Source organism: Schistocerca americana, chromosome 1 (genome assembly GCF_021461395.2).
Source record: "Schistocerca americana isolate TAMUIC-IGC-003095 chromosome 1, iqSchAmer2.1, whole genome shotgun sequence".
Lineage (NCBI taxonomy): Eukaryota > Metazoa > Arthropoda > Insecta > Orthoptera > Acrididae > Schistocerca > Schistocerca americana.
In genome coordinates this window covers 592,527,344-592,546,876 of record NC_060119.1, presented here as the reverse complement: position 1 = coordinate 592,546,876, position 19,533 = coordinate 592,527,344, and the positions used below count along the sequence as shown (strand labels likewise).

Genomic DNA, 19,533 nt, shown 5'->3' with positions numbered 1-19,533 from the left:
TCAGCAGTATCTTATTTTTGGTAGTGTTAAACTTGTACCATGAGTGTTAATTTAAGATTTTGTCAGTAACATAAACTGCAAATGACATTTAATTCTTTCATCTCTATTGATAATGTACAGCCAATGGCCTTATGGACTGGAAAACAGATCTTTGGACTGATTTTACGACCAAACAAAAAATGTGCTGTGAAAGCAAATTTACGAACCAAGGGAAGGGCATACACTAGCAATGAAGAGCTGTGCATTAATGATTCATGTAAGTAATCTTCCAATGTTTTGTGTTTGTGTTTATTGAAAGTGGCTTCCAATTATCCAGTTGGATGTATTGTAAATAAACAGGTCTGGTGAGTTCCATAGTCCACATAATAATAATAATAATAATAATAATAATAATAATAGTAATAATAATCAACACAATCACTGAAGGAGATAAGTCATGTATATTAAAAACAGTTTCAAAATGTTACTTGACTCTTGCAGCCTGACTTCTGTTGTGAACTGTGCCATCAGAATTACACAAGATAGCAGTACACTGTAGTTCGATCCATGAATAATGGTGGTTCATGCAGGTCGAGAAACAGGTGGGAATTACATTGTTACCAGTTCCAAGTGACAGTTCCAGTACACTCTTTGCGCTTGAAGAAAGCTTCAATCCTGCAAATTTTGTCTCTGACTTGGTTGTGTAGAATTTGTCGCTTACTACTAACATCAGCCGTTGACAACTCTCAACAAATTGAATAAAAATTCTCTAAATGGCTTGCTACAATCAAGTTTAATGCTCGCATTTGCTATGACATTAGCAGCAGAGTGCTGAGACTGCTCCTGAATGCTCATTGGGTGTTGGAAAATGTGTGACGTAGGTGCACAGAATAAGCCTAACCTCGACCACCATCGTTTGTGACTCCAACTATAATAGACAATATTTTTCTATGTGTAAACTTAATCAGTGACAGAAATGCTTATCTGATAGTGAATAGGCCCCCTGACCATGACGCAAAACTGTCCATTCTTAATAACTTACCTGATTACAGTGAAGTGGTAACATGCAAAACAGTTAGTGCAATTAATGAACAGACAGCTTAAAACTTCAAGGCAGCATTACAGGATTCTGACTGGAGGGATGTGTGTAATGTGACAGATGTCAATTCTAAATTTGGTATGTTCGTAGATATATTTCTTTCAGTCTAAAGCTGCTTTGCCTGAAACACAATAAAATATGGAACTAATGAGATGTTGAAATAACATTGGCTTAAAAAAGGATCCCAAATACAACGTGCAAGGGGAAAAAGTCTTATGAACTCATTAGGATAAACAGAGAAGTAGCCCTGACTGCATATTGCAGAAATTATTGTGCTATCTTGAGGAAGTAATTAAAAATGCAAAAATAAATCTTTGTAAGCCTGCATTACGAAAAATTAGTCACCCTCAGGAGAAATCATGCTTATACCGTATAACACTATCTCTAGCCTCAACGCATTCGGGAGGACGACGGTTCAATCCCGTCTCCAGCCATCCTGATTTAGGTTTTCTGTGATTTTCCTAAATCGTTTCAGGCAAATGCCGGGATGGTTCCTTTGAAAGGGCACGACCGATTTCCTTCCCAATCCTTCCCTAACCCGAGCTTGCGCTCCGTCTCTAATGACCTCGTTGTCGACGGGACGTTAAACACTCACCACCACCACCTAGCCTCAAAAACACCTTGAAACCAGTGAAGAAGAGTGTACACAAGGTTCTACAGATATGCCATGTCCATCTGGAGCCTCATCGATGATTAGAACCCATAGGTGATTGTGGGAATTTGATTGCTATCTTTCACCTCTGCCCCTTCCCCCACCATTCAGATAATATCAAACATTTTCTATAGGATTAAAATCAGATGGTTTAGTGCTCCAGCCAAGGTGCAGTAAGGTTTGTGAATGTTCATTAAACCAGAAATGTACACAGGCTGTGAACATGAATGTCATCATCTTGGAAGGTTGGAGTGTTGGTTGCACACTCTCATGAAATTGTAGATGAAAAGGCAACATTTTGTCATCAGAAATGTTGAAAATCTTACTATATTGATTACATGCAACTGCATGGCACTTCACTGCCATCATTTATGTCTGCAGTACGGGAATACATGGCCAGTTGTGCACCATTTAGCTTATAATGTCCAAAGTTAATAATTCGGATAAGAAATTAAATCTATGTTGGTAACAGTAAAAAGAGAAACTCTGATATCAGTTAAGGAGAGTGAAGAGTTTGTTATTGAAAATAAAGCAAATAATAAATAGCAACAGTCAGGTAGTACATGTATTGAATAATAACTTCCTGTAAGTAGATCAGAAGATTGTGTTGGACAGTCCATGGGATAAAGCAATAGAGTATATCTAAGAAGCAGTACCAAAATATGTACACACAAATCATATTTACTTCAGGTGCTGCCAAAGAAACTAATAGGCCTAGTGTAATTAACTTTATCAGCACCAAAAACTCCACAAAACATAATATTTCAAGTGAAGTACTAAAATTGTGTTGTGCTTCACAGATATGTAATGTTTTTAGTCACATATGCAATAAATCACAATTGAAGGGGATTTTTCCAGACAGACTGAAATACGGTAATGTCAGACCCCCTTACAAGAAAGGTAGTGGCATAGATATTATTAATTACCAACCAGTTTCACTATTATCAGCTCCTCCAAGGAAGTGGAAAAGATTATGTACACAAGAACATTAACATACCTTTCTCAAACTAAGATACTTTGTCAGTTTCAGTTTGGATTGCAAAAGTCTCTCACCATAGCACACGCTATTTTTGATTTGATGACTGATTCACAAGATTTAAATGACAAAATACTGCGAACTGGTATGTTCTATGACATGTAAAAAGCATTTGAATCAGCAGCTCATAGTATTGAGATTAAGATTTTCTAATGTGTTCATATCAGAAATCTAACTAAAAGGATGTGGAGTGTTGCATCAGGAAACTCATAGTGTGTTAAGCATTGAAATAATACCTTCACCTTGGGGAATAATGAATAAAACTGAACAAAAGCAATCAGTAGTGGATCGATCTTTTTTGTGTTACATTTAAAAAATCTCCCATCACGTATCCAAGAAGCATCTACAACTACATCATTACTCTGCAAGTCACCTGACAGTTTGTAATAGAGGGTACTTCTAGCACCACTAACTGATTTCCGTTCCCCATTCCATTCGTGAATGCTGCATGGTAAGAATAATTATCAGTAAACTTCTGTTTTAGGTCTAGATTCTCTAATTTTCTTGTTGTACTCATTTTACAAAATATATGTGGGAGGAAGTAATATGTTGTCTGATTCTTCCTGGAATATACTCTCTCAGAATTTAAGCAGTAAACCTCTTTGTGATGCACAGTGCCTCTCATGTAATGTCTGCTCCTGGAGCTTTTTTGAACAACTCCATAATGATCTCGTGCTGACATATCAATCCCATGACAAAACATGCTGTCTTTGTTAGACCTTGCCCATATCTTCTATTAATCCGATGTGGTAAGGATCCCAGACTGATGAGCATTTCTCAAGAATTGGTCAACAGAGTGTTTTGTAGGCTACTTCTTTCATGGATGAACTACATTTCCTTAGGGGTCATCTTATGAAACTCTGTCTGGCATCTGCTTTTCATGTAATTTTTTTATGTGGTCATTCCACTCCATATGGTTACTCCTAGATACTAAATATACAGTTTCCAGCAGTTTGTTATCAACAGCTTAATTGTACAGTAGTGGATATTTTCTCCTATGTATGCACATTCAGGTTCAGTTGTCAGTCCCTGCATCATTCATCAATCCTTTGCAGCTCTTCCTGCTAACTGCTACTGTCTTGTGGCACCACTGCCTTCGTGTAGACAATTGCAGTGTCTGCAAACAGGCTTATAAGGATTCTGATGTTATCTAGTAGACTATATAGTAAACAGCAATTGTCCTATCACACTTCCTTGGGGTACTCCTGAAATTACTGTCAAGAGTGGCATGTTGAGTTCTACTGCAAGGAAGCCTTGAATCCAATTGAAAAGCTGTTCCGATATTTTATAAGCTTGTAATTTCTTCACTAACTGGCAGTGTGGGACTGTGTCAAATGCCTTCCTGAAGCCAAGGAACATCACATCAACCTGAGCACTGATCTCTACAGTACTGTGAGTCTCACAAAGTAACAGAATGAGCTGTGTTTCAAAAGATCTCTGTGGGTAGAATCTGTACTGATTTTTGTTCTCCAAAAATGGCGTAATATGTGGCATAAAACATGCTCCATAAGTCTGCAACAGATTGACATCAGTCATGTAGACTTATAATTGTGTGCATCTGCTCTACAACCCTTCTTGAAAACAGGAATGTACTGCACTTTTTTCTGGTCACTAGCTACTTTTGATTGCTCCAGGGACCTACGATAAACTACTGTTGCTAGAAGGGGGAACAAGTTCTTTTGTTTAATCTCTGTAGAATGTTCCAATTCTCTCATTTGGTTCAGACATTTTCACTACTAAGTGATTGTAGTTGCTTTTAGTTCTGTGATCATTTATCTCAACATCTGCCATTTCAGTGCTCATGTGATATTGAGTGGAGGGCCGTTATTCTGATCTTCTGCAACGAAACAATTTCGGAAAATCGAATTTTGTGTTTTGGCTCTCTCTCTCTCTCTCTCTCTCTCTCTCTCTCTCTCTCTCTCTCTCTCTTATCTTCTGCTTCAATGCCAGTATGGTCATTGTGTGATTGAATGGAGCATTTCGATCTGATATCTGATTTTCTCACATGGTTTTGGTGACAATGCAAGTTTTATAATTCAACTTAATGGAGAAACTTAGGACACTTCAATGTGCAGTTATAATTTTCTTGCAAATTAATAACTGGTTTTCTGGAAATGGACTGTCCTTGAATTGAGATAAAATAGTACACACATTTTGGTACTCACTAGACCTGACTGCACCATTAGAAATAATACAGGAGAGTAAATCAGTGAATAAAACAGAATATTCCAAATTCTTCGATGTTTGTCTTGATAAGAACCTGAACTGGAAGTTCACATCTTCTCAAATGTCTAAGCTCTGTAACTTTTGTGTTAGAGACAGTATTGGTTTTTGGAAATAAAAATGTTGAGAAGTTTACTTATTTTTCATATTTTCACTCACTAATTTGTTATTGCATCATATTCTCTGGTAACTTGTGATTGAGAAAGTAAGTGTATCTTGTGCAGAAGTGCAGAATGAAGATGTGTGGGAACACTCCAGAACCTCTCTTAGGAACCTGTTTAAACAACTGAGCACACTGACTGCCAACAGCCTCACAGTACATTTACTTCATTATGAAGTTAAACATTTGCTTTGTGTTAATGGACACAAAAAGCAGTTAAGTATCCAGACATAAAAAGATAGACCATTTACCCAGTGTGGGAAAGAATTTAATAGATAATATAATAAAATTTAAATACAAACTGAAATTGTGTGTTTCACAATGCAGTGTGTGTGTGTGTGTGTGTGTGTGTGTGAGAGAGAGAGAGAGAGAGAGAGAGAAGGAACATAGCTAGCTATTAAACATAAATTAATGGATAAAAAATAGGACAGGAAGAAGACAATCATGTAAATGGTCAAAATGTTGCTGTATTTTTCATGGAGAAGGTGTATTACATTAAAACTGACTTGCTTCACGTCATAGCAAGAGATCACAGTTATGATCCATGGCTCGTTCAGACCATCAAGATTTACATTTTCTCTGATTTCCCTAAATCACTTAAGGCAAATTCTGGGCGGCTCCTTTGAGAGGGCATACTCAATTTTCTTCCCCATTATTCCCTAATGAGAATGTTCTTGAAATGATGCTAAACTCTAACCTTCCTTCTTGCTTTGCATGGAACATTCAGATGACAAATTAAGTAGCTATCATCATCCCCATCATTACAAAACTAGAAATTGTGTTGAGGATGGGCATACTTACGAAAATAACAGAGACATTAACATACCTAAAGTTTTTTAAGTCATACATAATTCTGAATGAAGATGCAAGTAATATAAATGAAAGCCTCAGGATTTGCCTTATGATAGAAACCTGCTGCTGTCTCAAACATTTTTGTCTTCTGCCACCTGAAACTCGTAGACACACCAATCTCGAGTAAGTTGAGGAAAAGCTACTAATCACTAAACTGTTTACATATTTAAATTATTTTATTATTCCTTGCTGCCATTACTGATTTCAAACAAAATATTCGTTATCAAATGGCTGCAGTATGTTAAAGCGATATGAATTACAGCATATTTTTCTGACCATACTGTCACTGAAATCTTACGTTTCCAAGAAGCACAAAATATGAAACTCCATCTGTTTTCATTGCAACATCCAGTTTTAGCAGTGCAGTTACAAAGTTTAGGCACACTATATGGAATGGAGCCCTATTTACATGTGGAAATCAAACTGCGCAAGCTCACAGTATCATGATATGCTTCAAAATGAACATTTCATCTTTTTTCCTCTCTCCATTTCCTGCAATGACAATTTCACTTCAATCTTATTTTCATTTTACCTGTTACCATTATTTGACTTTCTTTCAATGTATTTTACTTTTCTTCTTCTAAAAAAATGTTTCAATTTATCTCTGACTAACTCATCATGGCTGTTATTGACTGTACCTTGTATCTAAAATCCTCGTAAATTTAAATCTCCTTAGTAGATTTTGTTGCTTGATTTCCCTAAATCACTTACAGCAAATGTCTGGTGTTTCCTTTTCAGCATAAAAGTTCTTTATGATCCTCAGCAACTTTTTAGTGATTTACATACCATTCCCTTTCTCCTTGACTTCTAGGGAAGAATGTTCTGCTTTTTGAAACTAAAATTGCTGTGGAATTTTCCTTGTCGCTGTTTTATCTACTATGCTGTTATTTTGAAAGGGCAGTTTTTTGCATTACTTTAATACAGTGAAAACTCAAATTTAAAACTGTTATTTTAATCAATGTATAGAAGTTTAAGTATCATTATCAATTAACTAATCAAACATTTATGTCCGCAGATGTTGTGATACGGAATTCGGAGCTCCTTGCTGGCTCTATGGACAAATCTACTCTTGGATCTGGTTCAAAAAGCAATATTTTTTATGTACTCCTATGTGACTGGGGTGAGGATACAGCAGCCAAGGCCATGTGGCGACTTGCACGCATTGCGTCTAGTTTTCTTATGAATAGGGGCTTTTCAATAGGTATTGGTGATGTTACTCCTGGGCAAGGTTTACTGCGTGCAAAACATGAACTGTTACAAGCAGGGTAAGCTGTGTATGTACATTGTTTAGTTTATGCTGTTTTATTTTTATTCCACGGGATTTCACTAATTTTGTATTTTTGTCACAGAACATAAGTTATTCTAATAATAATAATAATAATAATAATAATAATAATAATAATAATAATCTTCAGGTTTATTTCCATCAAGGACTGTGTGCTCCGCGACCTTATTAATGAGGTCCAAGATGGGAGGAAGGGCGTCATCAGTTGTATATTTTTAATCTTTATTGCAGGTTGATTTCAGCTACTGTGTAGCTGCAGTGACATCCAAGGCTTGATGACTCACAGTAAATAAAATCACACATGGTATCTCAGTGCAATTACAGATAACAAAACGGTTTAAATAATCTGTAATGGCAGTGTGGTAATATGGGGTTTTAATTAGATGAGTTGTCATGATTTGAATATAATAGCACTGAAAACAATCTGTGTTAAACAGATTAAAAATTTACAACCAATGCAGCCCTTCCTCTTCTGTTGCATAATAATAATAATAATAATAATAATAATAATAATGTGAAGCCATAAAGTATTATTTGCTATTGAGGCTGAGGTGTATGAACTTTATTACTTATTAATAAAGCTTTTAAAAATTATGCTGCAAAATAACACCCTCTTTTCTAGCCGGGGTAGCTGAGCGGTTCTAGGCGCTACAGTCTGGAACTGTGCAACTGCTACGGTCGCAGGTTCGAATCCTGCCTCGGGCATGGATGTGTGTGATGCCCTTAGGTTAGTTAGGTTTAAGTAGTTCTAAGTTCTAGGGGACTGATGACCTCAGAAGTTAAGTCCTATAGTCCTCAGAGCCATTTTTTTAACACCCTCTTTTTATAAATAATAGGCAAGTTCACTTCCCCTGTAGACATTCTTTTTCTTATCTTTACAGCTGGCCAGAGTGGCCGAGCAGTTCTAGGTGCTTCAATCTGGAACTGCGCGACCACCACAGTCGCAGGTTCGAATCCTGCCTTGGGCATGGATGTGTGTGATGCCCTTAGGTTAGTTAGGTTTAAGTAGTTCTAAGTTCTAGGGGACTGATGACCTGAGATGTTAAGTCCCATAGTGCTCAGAGCCATTTGAACCATTTTTTCTTATCTTTGCAGAATGGAAACTGCAGTTACTTGTAAACAACTGTGTGTAAACATAATAATGTTATGTGAGAGCGTGTGAACTGTGATGACAGTGTAAGAGTGTAGTTTCCTTCATAAGTGCAGCTTCTGCAAAAGGGCATGAATATATGCTTTATGCGATAGCTTTCTGTCTATCTTCATCCCCTAGAAATTCGACACCTTCCATGTGACTCATGCCACCACCATTGTAAATGGATGGAATGTCACCATTTAATAACTGTATGTGTTTTAATCCATCCAAATGTTGTCCTCATATCTATGAATCAGAAATGATTTGCTTCATTGTACAGTTTCTGACCTGGTTCTGTTAACAGTTATACTAGTAAAATCATCAAATAAAACACTTTGGCAATTAACTGCTGTATCCTATGATGTTGATATACAAGGGCTAGGAGAAAATATTTCAGACTAACATGTGGAAATACCCTGGACACATAGTCCAAAATTTTTCTGATGAGTAGATTTCATCCTTAAAGTACTGTTTTGGAAGTTTGGCACAATACCCATCTGCAGCTTGTAACTCCCCCCCCCCTCCCCCTCCCCCTCCCCCTCCTTTTTCCTTCTTCCTTCTATTGTCCACATTAAACAATGCCCGGTCCAAATAATTAATAAGCAAAGCCTTTTATGAAGATTTGAGAGTAGTGAAGATTACAATAAACTTTCAAGTTTACTTAGCTTGTCACGTTGAGATGGCTCCAGGTCTTCTTGTCTACGGGTCTGATTCTTGTAGCTGAAAATCTAACATCTGGTCCTCATGGTTGGTTGAACTAAATAAATTTGAAGATTGTTGTTGCAGAATTTTTTATGTAAATATATTTTCCACAGATTTTCTCACATTTTATTATATCATACAGTGTTTTGATTTTTCACATTAACAAAGCTAAAATTACATTGTTCACACCTATTATACAAAAATACACCTGATCACATAAGACACAAGCTTACTGCTCTCACACTCTGCTGAAATAACAATATTCCAAAGGGGTTTAAATTTTTTCTTAACAAATGAATTTCTACAAGTTTTTGTTACATTATTGATTTTGATTGTTATTTCATAAATGAATCCAGAAATAAACATAGAAAACAGTAGAGGATTGCATAATTAATAATAGAAATTTTAAGTGTCAGATAATTTGTAATTTCAAATGTGTCTAAAAAAATTATTTTTACTGTACATTCAGAACTAGTACTTATCTATTATAATGTCAAAACTAAAATATTTTATAAAGTAATTCCATTTCATAAATTTTAGCTTGAAAATCAACATACTGTATATAAAGTTATTTGAAACTTTTCAAAAGAGCAACTGAGATAGCATTGTCCTGTCGAAAATTCGACAACTACTGTTGAGGAAAAGTAATGCTAGGGGAGGATGTCGCGTTACAAGCTTGCACTTGACTCAAAATGTTTATCAGCCACCTTTTGTATGTGAGAGTAACTGAAAGTCATAGGACACAAAATCTAATGGGTAGTACAGGATGGAACGTAACAATTTCATGAGATAAAAGTTGCTACTCACTGTATAGCGGAGATACTGAGTCACAGACAGGCACAACAAAAAGACTCTCACAGTTAAAGCTTCGTCAACAATAGACTCACGTAAGTGCATGCACACACACGCACACAAACACACACGCACGCGCGCGCGCACTCACACACACACACACACACACACACACACACACACACACACACACACACGACTAGAGTCTCAGGCAACTGAAACCACACTCAATTGCCTGAGACTGCAGTCGTGAGTTGCGTTTGCGCGCGCCCCTGTGTGTGTGTGTGTGTGTGTGTGTGTGTGTGTGTGTGTGTGTGTGTGCGCGCGCGCGCGCGTGTGGCGTGGGTGTCTGTGTCTATTGTTAATGAAGGTCCATGGCCAAAAGCTTTTATTGTGAGACTCTTTTTGTTGTACCTATCTGCGACTCAGCATCTCCGCTATATGGTGAGTAGCAACTGTCCTTCTCATAATATTATTACAATCTAATGAGTAGGATTGATATTCCAAGAATTCGCCCTGAAAAAGCTTCAAATTTTCCAGTGTCAAAGCACTTTTCAAGACAGATGCCTTACCTGGGTGTCTGCAGTTCATGAAATACATCAAACAGCAATGAAAATGAACAGGTGGTCATGAAAGTAATGAAGTTGAGTGACTGGTCATGCATTTCATTTTGTGTGTTAGTCGGGTGTGTTTAGTAGAAACAGTGATTGGTTTCACAGGATTTACATCAGGTGAATGTGCTCGCCGAGACATCAGTGTGGGTTCTGTGTGGGTTCAGTGTAATGCTCCTCAACGTACTGTAGCATGGTTCTAGCTCTGAGACATGGAAATTCATACTAGTGAAAGGTGACTTCGCTGTTGGAGAAGACATCAAACATGAAAGGATGCAAGTGTTTCACAGCTGTCAGTGTGTTTTTCATTACTGTCACAGGTCCCATGCAAGTGCAGGAGAATGTCTCCCATAGCATAATACTGCTTCCACCAGCCTGTGTCCATAGTGCACTGCACGTTTTGAGCTGGTGTTCACCTCAATGACAGTGTTTACAGAGACAACCATCGACCTAGTGTAGCAAAAGTGTGATTCACAAGAAGAGCCGACACATTTCCATTGATCTACAGTCAAATCCTGATGGTCTCGTGCCCACTGCAACTGTGCTCTTTTTGGCAGAGATGCCACAGATCGCCATGTGTCCTGTTTTACAGAGTAGAGAAGCCTCTGAACCCCATGTTTTTTTACACATCGAGTTCTGTAGGACCAAATTGAGGAGTTAATCTCCAAGATCATGAAATTTCAACATGAAAGTAGTAACAGATAAAGTAAAATGTCTATGAACCCAAAAACGACAAGCTGATTTATGTAAATGCAATCAACATTATAACACAGGAATCATGTTAATTTTTCAAGGAACTCCTTGACAGACTAGAAGGAGTGACCCATGAGGAAACTCTTCAGTTTCAGTTTTAAAGCACAAGGATTACTACTAAGATCTTTGAATTCTTGTCGTAGGTTATTGAAAATGGATGCAGTATTATACTGGTCACCTTTCTGCACAAGAGTCAAGGAAGTGCAATCCAAATGTAGGTCGGATTTCTACCTAGTATTAACTGAGTGAAAGCTGCTAATTCTTAGGAATAAGCTGATATTGTTAACAAGAAATGACAGTAAGGAATATATATATGGAGAGGCCATTGTCAGAATACACAGACTAAAGAACAGGAGTCGACAAGAAGTTCGTGAACTTACTACGCTTACTCCCCGAACCTCCCACTTCTGAGCCAGAAGTGTCCTTTGAGAATGGGAAGAGTTACGCCAAAATGTAATACCATACATCGTAAGTGAATGAAGCAAAGTAGACTACTTTTCATGTCGAACTATCACTTACTTCAGATACTGTTCGAATAGTAAAAATGGCAGCATTAAATCCTTGAACAAGATCCTGAACATGGGCTTTCCATGACTATTTACTAGCTATCTGAACACCTAGAAATATGAAGTATTCAGTTTAACTAATCATATGCCCATTCTGTGAAATTAAAACGTTGGGTTTTGTTGAATGGTGTGTTAGAAACTGTAAAAACTGGGTCTTACTATTATATAGCACCAGTTTATTTTCTACAAGTCATTAACTTATGTCATGAATTGCACTAATTACAACAGTGTCTATGTTGCACACATCCTTTACTACGAAGCTAGTGTCATCAGCAAAGAGAAGTATTTTAGAATCACCTGTAATGCTAGAGGGCATATCATTTGTAAAAATGAAGAACAGGAGTGGTCCCAGCACTGACCTCTCGGGCACCCCCCATTTGACTGTACCACACTCAGACCCCACATAATAGCCATTCTCAACACTATGAATAACACCTTTTGCTGTCTGTTGTTAAAGTAAGAGGTGAGCCAACTGTGAGCTACTCCCCATATTCCGTAATGGTCCAACTACTGGAGCAATATTTTGTGATCAGCACAAATAAACCCCTTAGTTAAATAAAAAAGGTGCCTAGCATTTGAAATCTTATGTCTAATCCATCCAGTACCTCATAGAGAAAAGTGAATATAGTATTTTCAGTTGTTAAACCACTTCTAAAATCCAACTGTACATTTGATAGCAAATTATGTGAAATAAAATGACCAGTTATCATTACATACACAGCCTTTTCAATAAATTTCTGTAAAGAGTTATGAATGTACAACCATTTAGTGCCTAGTGATAGTTTCACTGTCCCTCTCTCTCTATCTGTAGGTGCTCAAAACAGTAACATATGAACATTCGACAAGCTTTGCCATTTTTGAGATACTTATTCACAGGCTCTTCATAATAATAATCTGCCCTTTGTCGAAGTTGCTTATGTCAGTGGATTTCCCCATTTGCAGCTCAAATCGTTGTTAGGGTGATCCCCCGTCCATGTCTGCTCTACTTACATACTTTTGTCACCAAGTCACATGCCTGCAATGCCACCAGGCGACATCCAGCGTTGCAGTGGGCAGTGATCATAATGTTTTGGCTTATCAGTGTAAATGTATAATAATAATTCAGCAGAAATCATAAAAAGTCTTTGTTATCTATAGGGGACTTGTTTGTCTGTGCAAATCTTGTAAGGGAAGTCTCTGCTACTGTGGTTTGCAGCATTGAGAAGGGCGGGTGTGGATTGAGAAATTTGGAGTTGTGTTATCATTGGGCCGTATGTGGTTATTTTCAGGAATGCGTGCACAGGTATTTTGCAAAGTATATATCTAAAAATTTCTGAGAAGAGCCCTTTGAAAGTGAAGATAGTCGAAAATGGCTCTTGTTTATCTAACGAACTTTATGGAGAGCTCAGTTTTGAGAAATTCTTGAGTGACAATTACATTGGAAGAATTTATGGCAAAGCAACATATGACTCCATCAACAGCTGACATAGTGAAGAAAGAATACTTAATATTCTGAAAAATAGCTGAAACAAATAAATCCTAAGAAGGGCAAATTTGATCACTTTCAGATGAATTTACTGCGAAGTGCGAACTATGATTTCATCAAGTTCGTGCAGAAGCTGTTAAGCATGTTTCATGGAAATGCTGTCATTGAAAGAAGCTCTTCTGTTAACAAAGAAGTTTTCGTCTAACAACTTTGACAGGAAAAAATTAGATGCTAATGACTCACCATGTGCATCAGGAGGGCAGCAGGAAGTGAGTGTCTGGAAGATGCAGAGATCAGTCTTCTATGGGATGTATGTGTTATAGTTCACTAAATGGGCATTGTTGACATTCAAGAAATGTTCAAAAGAAACCATTAACTTGCACCATAAAAACCGAATTGCTGCAGTGATCACAAAGGTTTGCACCATTGAGATCGAAGGCGAATTCCTTTGGAGGTACAGAGCATGCAGGACATTCAGCTAGATATCCACTCTTAAAGAATGCACATTGAACCATATTGATGTAACAGGCCAATGAGAACTGATGGAATGTGATGGCATACAACCAAATGCGAAGCTGTCTGTCTGTCTTGGAGTTTATTGTGAAAGTGGCTATTCTTTGAGATGTAGCTGCAGATAGTGTGACAATATGATTTATAGACATTGAAAGAACAAGCATACAGTGGCTGAATTTGTCGTATGGTTCCAGTTGGTATGAATTGTAATGTAGCAGACTTTTCAGGAAGGATAGTTTTCTCTAAAGGACTGTATTTATATATGCAAACCAGGAACCAGGAATATAGCAAAAGCTAGCTATTTTGATGAGCTTTTGGCCAAAAGCAGTACTCATTCCATAGTTGTAATTCTCTTATGCCCGTTTTACAACTTTTGCTTGCTGTGACATAGCTATTCCCTGCCCCTGCAAGATCATGCATGCAAGCAGAAGTTGTAGTGGGAAGAGCACCTCCAATTTCTCATGTCACAATAAATAACTTTCCAGACAATTTAAAATCCAGATTAAAAGTCGACATAATTGTATTTGAAAGTGTTCAGGCACTGATTTTAGTTGATCTTGATACAACTCTCTTGGTACCTCTAGTTTCCAGGGTTCATTTCATATGCATTTCCTCTTCAAATCCTTATTGGTCAAAGTTGCTGGACAATAGGATAATTTTATTTATCTCATCTACAAATTTTCAGGGAGCTTCTGCAGTTTGTTGTGCACCGTAAAGTTGACACTGTGTTTGAAATTTTGTTATCTTACATCTTCCAATACTATAGCAGTACTTGAAGTAATGCAACCATCCACTGCTTTCCTTGAAATCATTATATCCTGTCACACATTTTGATGTGCAAAACATAGTATGTCACTATCATACGCATCCTGTAAATTGTGTCAAACATCCTTGAAACGTACAAACACCAATTTCTGTTACAAGTGTGCTTTGTCATCCCTTGAATATCCATAGTTTTTCTTATGCACTGCACAGTCATATTGCTGTGGACTTGAAATTTGTTCATAATTGGATTTTTACTATTCTGCGGACGATCTTCCATGTATGTAATTTGTTCAGTACCCACTACTTTGATAGTGATTGTCCTTTACTATGTTTCACTGGAGACAAAATTTCTGTCTCCCTATTTGACAAGGATGATGAACTACATGGGTCGACACCTGTTTTTGCATTATTTTCCCTTGTTAAGCACGTATCATCATAATTGTACTCCTCATGTATGTTTCCCACACATTGAGCGTATAATACACCACACATTTGACCAACTCGTTTTGCAGAAACCTTAATGTTTCATCTGCCACTTCTTTCTCATTCTTTCTCACTCTGTGAAATTCCTTGGTGTGTTTTTAAATGAAGTGTCAATTTCAGCAACTTGTGGTGTAAATATAATGCAATGTTTTCCCTGTTTATCATTGCCGTTTCTCTGCTGTGCATCAACAACACTAGGGCTGTAGTGCTGTTTTGAGTTACTCGTCAACTAAACAGTTCAACTACATTCCATAGCCTCATGATGTGTTCACGATTGGAAACCTCCAGTCCTGCCCCCTGTCGCTCTTAGCAACATGTGAAGCATCAAATGACATAAACATCATTGGCCTTTTGCAATCTCACTGTCATGGGGTTCCTTGTTACATCTGCATCTAAATGATTACTCTGCTATTCACAATAAAGTGCTTGTCAGAGGGTTCAGTGAACCACCTTCAAGCTGTCTCTCTACCATTCCACTCTCGAACGGTGTGCGGGGAAAACAAGCACTTAAATTTTTTTTGTGTGAGGCCTGGTTTCTCATATTTTATCATGATGATCATTTCTCCCTATGTAGGTGGGTGCCAACAGAACGTTTTCACAATCAGAGGAGAAAACTGCTGATGGAAATTTCATGAGAAGATCCCATCGCAACAAAAAATGCCTTTGTTTTAATGATTGCCACTCCAATTCACATATGATGTCTTTAGCACTATCTCCCCTACTTCACAATAATACAAAATGAGCTGCCTTTTTTGTACTTTTTCGATGTCATCTGTCAGTCCCATCTGATGCGGATCCCACACCACACAGCAATACTCCAGAATAGGGCAGACAAGTGTGGTGTAAGCATTATCTTTAGTAGACCTGTTGCACCTTTTAAGTGTTCTACCAATGAATCGCAGTCTTTGGTTGGCTCTACCCACAACATTATCTACATGATTGTTCCAATTTAGGGTATTTGTAATTGTAATCCCTAAGTATTTAGTTGAATGTACAGCCTTCAGATTTGTGTAACTTATCGCGTAATCGAAATTTAGTGTATTTCTTTTAGTACTCGTGTGAATAACTTCACACATTGCTTTATTCAGGGTCAATTGCCATGTTTCGCACCACACATATATCTTATCTAAATCATTTTGCAATTCGTTTTGGTCATCTGATGACTTCACAAGACAGTAAATGATAGCATCATCTGCAAACAATCTAAGACGGCTACTGAGATTGTCTCTTATGTCGTTAATATAGATCAGGAACAATAGAGGGCTTATAAGACTTCCTTGGGGAATGCTGGATATTATTTCTGTTTTACTTGATGACTTTCCGTCTATTATTATGAACTGTGGCCTTTCTGACAGGAAATCACAAATCCAGTAGCACAACCGAGGCAATATTCCATAGGCACACAGTTAGATTAGAAGATGCTTGTGAGGAACGGTGTCAAAAGCCTTCTGGAAATCTAAAGATATGGAATCAATTTGACATCCCCTTTTGATAGCACTCATTACTTCACGAGGATAAAGAGCTAGTTGTGTTTCACAAGAACGATATTTTCTGAATCCATGCTGAGTATGTGCCAATAAATTGTTTTCTTTAAGGTACTTCATAATGTTCGAATACAGTATATGTTCCAAAACCCTACTGCAAATCAACATTAGTGATATGGGTCTGTAATTACTCCTACTTCCTTTTTCGGGTATTGGTGTGACTTGAGCAATTTTCCAGTATTTAGGTACGGATCTTTCTGTGAGTGAGTGATTGTATATAATTGCTAAATATGGAACTGTTGTATCAGCATACTCTGAGAGGAACCTGACTGGTATACAATCTGGACCAGAAGCCCTGCTTTTATTAAGTGATTTAAGTTGCTTTGTGACACCGAGGATATCTATTTCTATGTTTCTCATCTTGGCAGTTGTTCTTGGTTGGAATTCAGAAATTTTTACTTGGTCTTCTTTGGTGAAGGAGTTTTGGGAAATTGTGTTTAATAACTCTGCTTTACTGGCACTGTCATCAGTGACTTCAGCGATGTTATCGTGCAATGAAGGTATTGATTGCGTCTTGCCACTGGTGTGCCAGAATCTCTTTGGGTTTCTGCCAGATTTCGAGACAGAGTTTCATTGTGGAAATTATTGAAAGCATCTTGCATTGAAGTACGCACTGTATTTCGACCTTCTCAGGACTTAGAAGAAGATACAATTGTTGCAGAAATAAGTGCTGACAATGTAGTACAGTTGTTAGATAGTTTATTTAACAGTGAGAAACAACTTAATGTGGACTTACAAAATCAGAGTGGACTTACTGGACGGGGTGAGAAAGGAAGACTGATTGTTGGGGACTGCACCGGACGAGATTTGAAGACCTGAGAGCTTAAAGGTGGAAGACAGGTAATATGCAAGGCAGAGATTATTGCTAAAACATTGTGTACGAGTGGTTAGACACTGGACTTGCATTCGGGAGGACGACGGTTCAATCCTGCGTCCGGCCATCCTGATTTAGGTTTTCTGTGATTTCCCTAAATCACTCCAGGCAAATGCTGGAATGGTTCCTCTGAAAGGGCACGGCCGACGTCCCTCCCCATCCTTCCCTAATCCGATGAGACCGATGACCACGCTGTCTGGTCTCCTTCCCCAAACCAACCAACCAACCATTGTGTACGAGTTAATAAAAGTGAAAAGCTTTGTGCATTACTGTAACAGAGCAGGAGGGGGACAGCGAAAAATAGACAGGTAAGAAAATGAAAGATGTAGAAAGCTAAAGTGGAGTGACAAAAGGAGTAATTACTGTGAAGAAATGCTGAGATGGAAGAAAATAACATAAATTAAGTGCAGGTGGCCGACAAGAACCCAGGACATGTAGTGCTAGTTCCCACCTGCAGAGTCCTGAGAAACTTGTGTCTGGGGGAAGAACCCAGATGGCGCGTGTGGTGAAACAGGCACCAAGGTTGCAACTGCCATGTTGTAAAGCATGCTGTGCAACAGGACAACAGGATATTGTATATTTACAGTATACTCATGCTGCTAGTACTCATTTATCCTAACTGATAATTTGATGGTAGTCATACCAATGTAAAAGGCTGAAAAGTGTTTACGTACAGCTGGTATATGATGTGTTGTTTCACAGGTGGCTCTCCCTTTGATAGTATATGTTTTGCCTGTTACAGGGCTGGTATAGGTGGTGGTAGGAGGGTGCATAGGGCAAGTTCTCCCTACCCTATGGCTCGTACCCCTGTGACCATCCCTGCTGCAAGACTTGCCTTATGCACCCTCGTACCCCCCTTCTCTCTCCCCCCTCTCTCCCTCCCCTCCCCCTCCCTCCCTCTCCCCTCTCCCCCTCCCCCTCCCCTCCCCCTCTCTCCCCCCTCCCTCTCACCCTCTTCCTCCCCCTCCCCCCTCCCTCCCTCCCCCTCCCCCTGCCCCTCCCCCTCTCCCTCCCCCCTCCCCCCTCCCCCTCCCTCTCCCCCTCCCCCCTACTTCCTCTCTCCCCCTCCCTCCTGCTCCTGATTTGGACATTTTAAAAAATATATAGAAAGCTATTCTTTGTTGTAATTGAGTCTGAAATATTTTGTTGTGTTATAATGACTAGGTACAGCAAATGTGATGCATACATTCGACAAATGCATGAAGGTCTACTTACGTGCCAACCAGGATGTACAGAAGAAGAGACACTTGAAGCTGTCATTCTAAAGGAATTGTCCGTTATTCGAGATCATGCAGGAAAGGCTTGTTTGAAGGAATTGCATAGAAGTAACAGTCCTCTTGTAATGGCACTTAGTGGTTCTAAAGGTAAGCTTTTTATTCTGTGAACAGTTTTAATTGTATTGACAACATTGTAGTATTATTTGCTGCTATAAAAATTACAGTATAGAAATTGTAGAAGTTCACAAGCAGCAAAGCTGTAGTATTTGTAGAGGCTCAGTGTAATTGAATCACAAGGGGGCAGCATGCATTTAATTGGTATTCTGTCTAATACAGTGGATGCTGTTGAGTTTGTCTGAGGCACTCTTGCTTTAATTGCTAAACACAGGATTTGATTTTATAAATCAACCCCTGCCCGCGGCCCCCTATGTATCTCCTATTCCCCCCCCCCCCCCACCCCCCGACACTTCCCTGTCTCCTCACCCCTTCTATCAATCTCCTCCATACCTCATTCATTTGGATATATTTTGAGTGGATTGCCAATGTGAATGATATGTATAGAGTGAAAACATCAGAAGTATTATTTTCAGATAGGTATTTGATTATCAATAGAAGTTGGAAATGAATGGACACCCATTTAACCTGTTTACTGGCTGTCAAAATAGGAATTTGAGAACAGAGTTGGTTGGCACACACAAACAACTGAGATTTAGTTCTAGTTTTTTTAGACTGTGTACCTGCTTTACCCATTTGCTTATTTACTAACTGGTTGTATACGACCCGTGACAACTGGGAGATCCGGGAAAAAACCTGGCAATTTTTTCATCCAG

The 19,533-nt window shown here is 38.4% G+C and overlaps 1 protein-coding gene across 1 annotated transcript in view; it reads left to right on the top strand.

The window, feature by feature from the left end:
• LOC124606789 (DNA-directed RNA polymerase III subunit RPC1) overlaps window positions 1–19,533 on the top strand; it is a 230,844-nt gene that overhangs the window by 95,140 nt on the left and 116,171 nt on the right. The window contains exons 12-14 of the mRNA XM_047138858.1: window positions 121–256; window positions 7,017–7,266; window positions 18,651–18,850. Of these exons, the coding sequence (XP_046994814.1) occupies window positions 121–256; window positions 7,017–7,266; window positions 18,651–18,850 (586 nt within the window). The remainder of the gene's footprint in view (window positions 1–120; window positions 257–7,016; window positions 7,267–18,650; window positions 18,851–19,533) is intronic.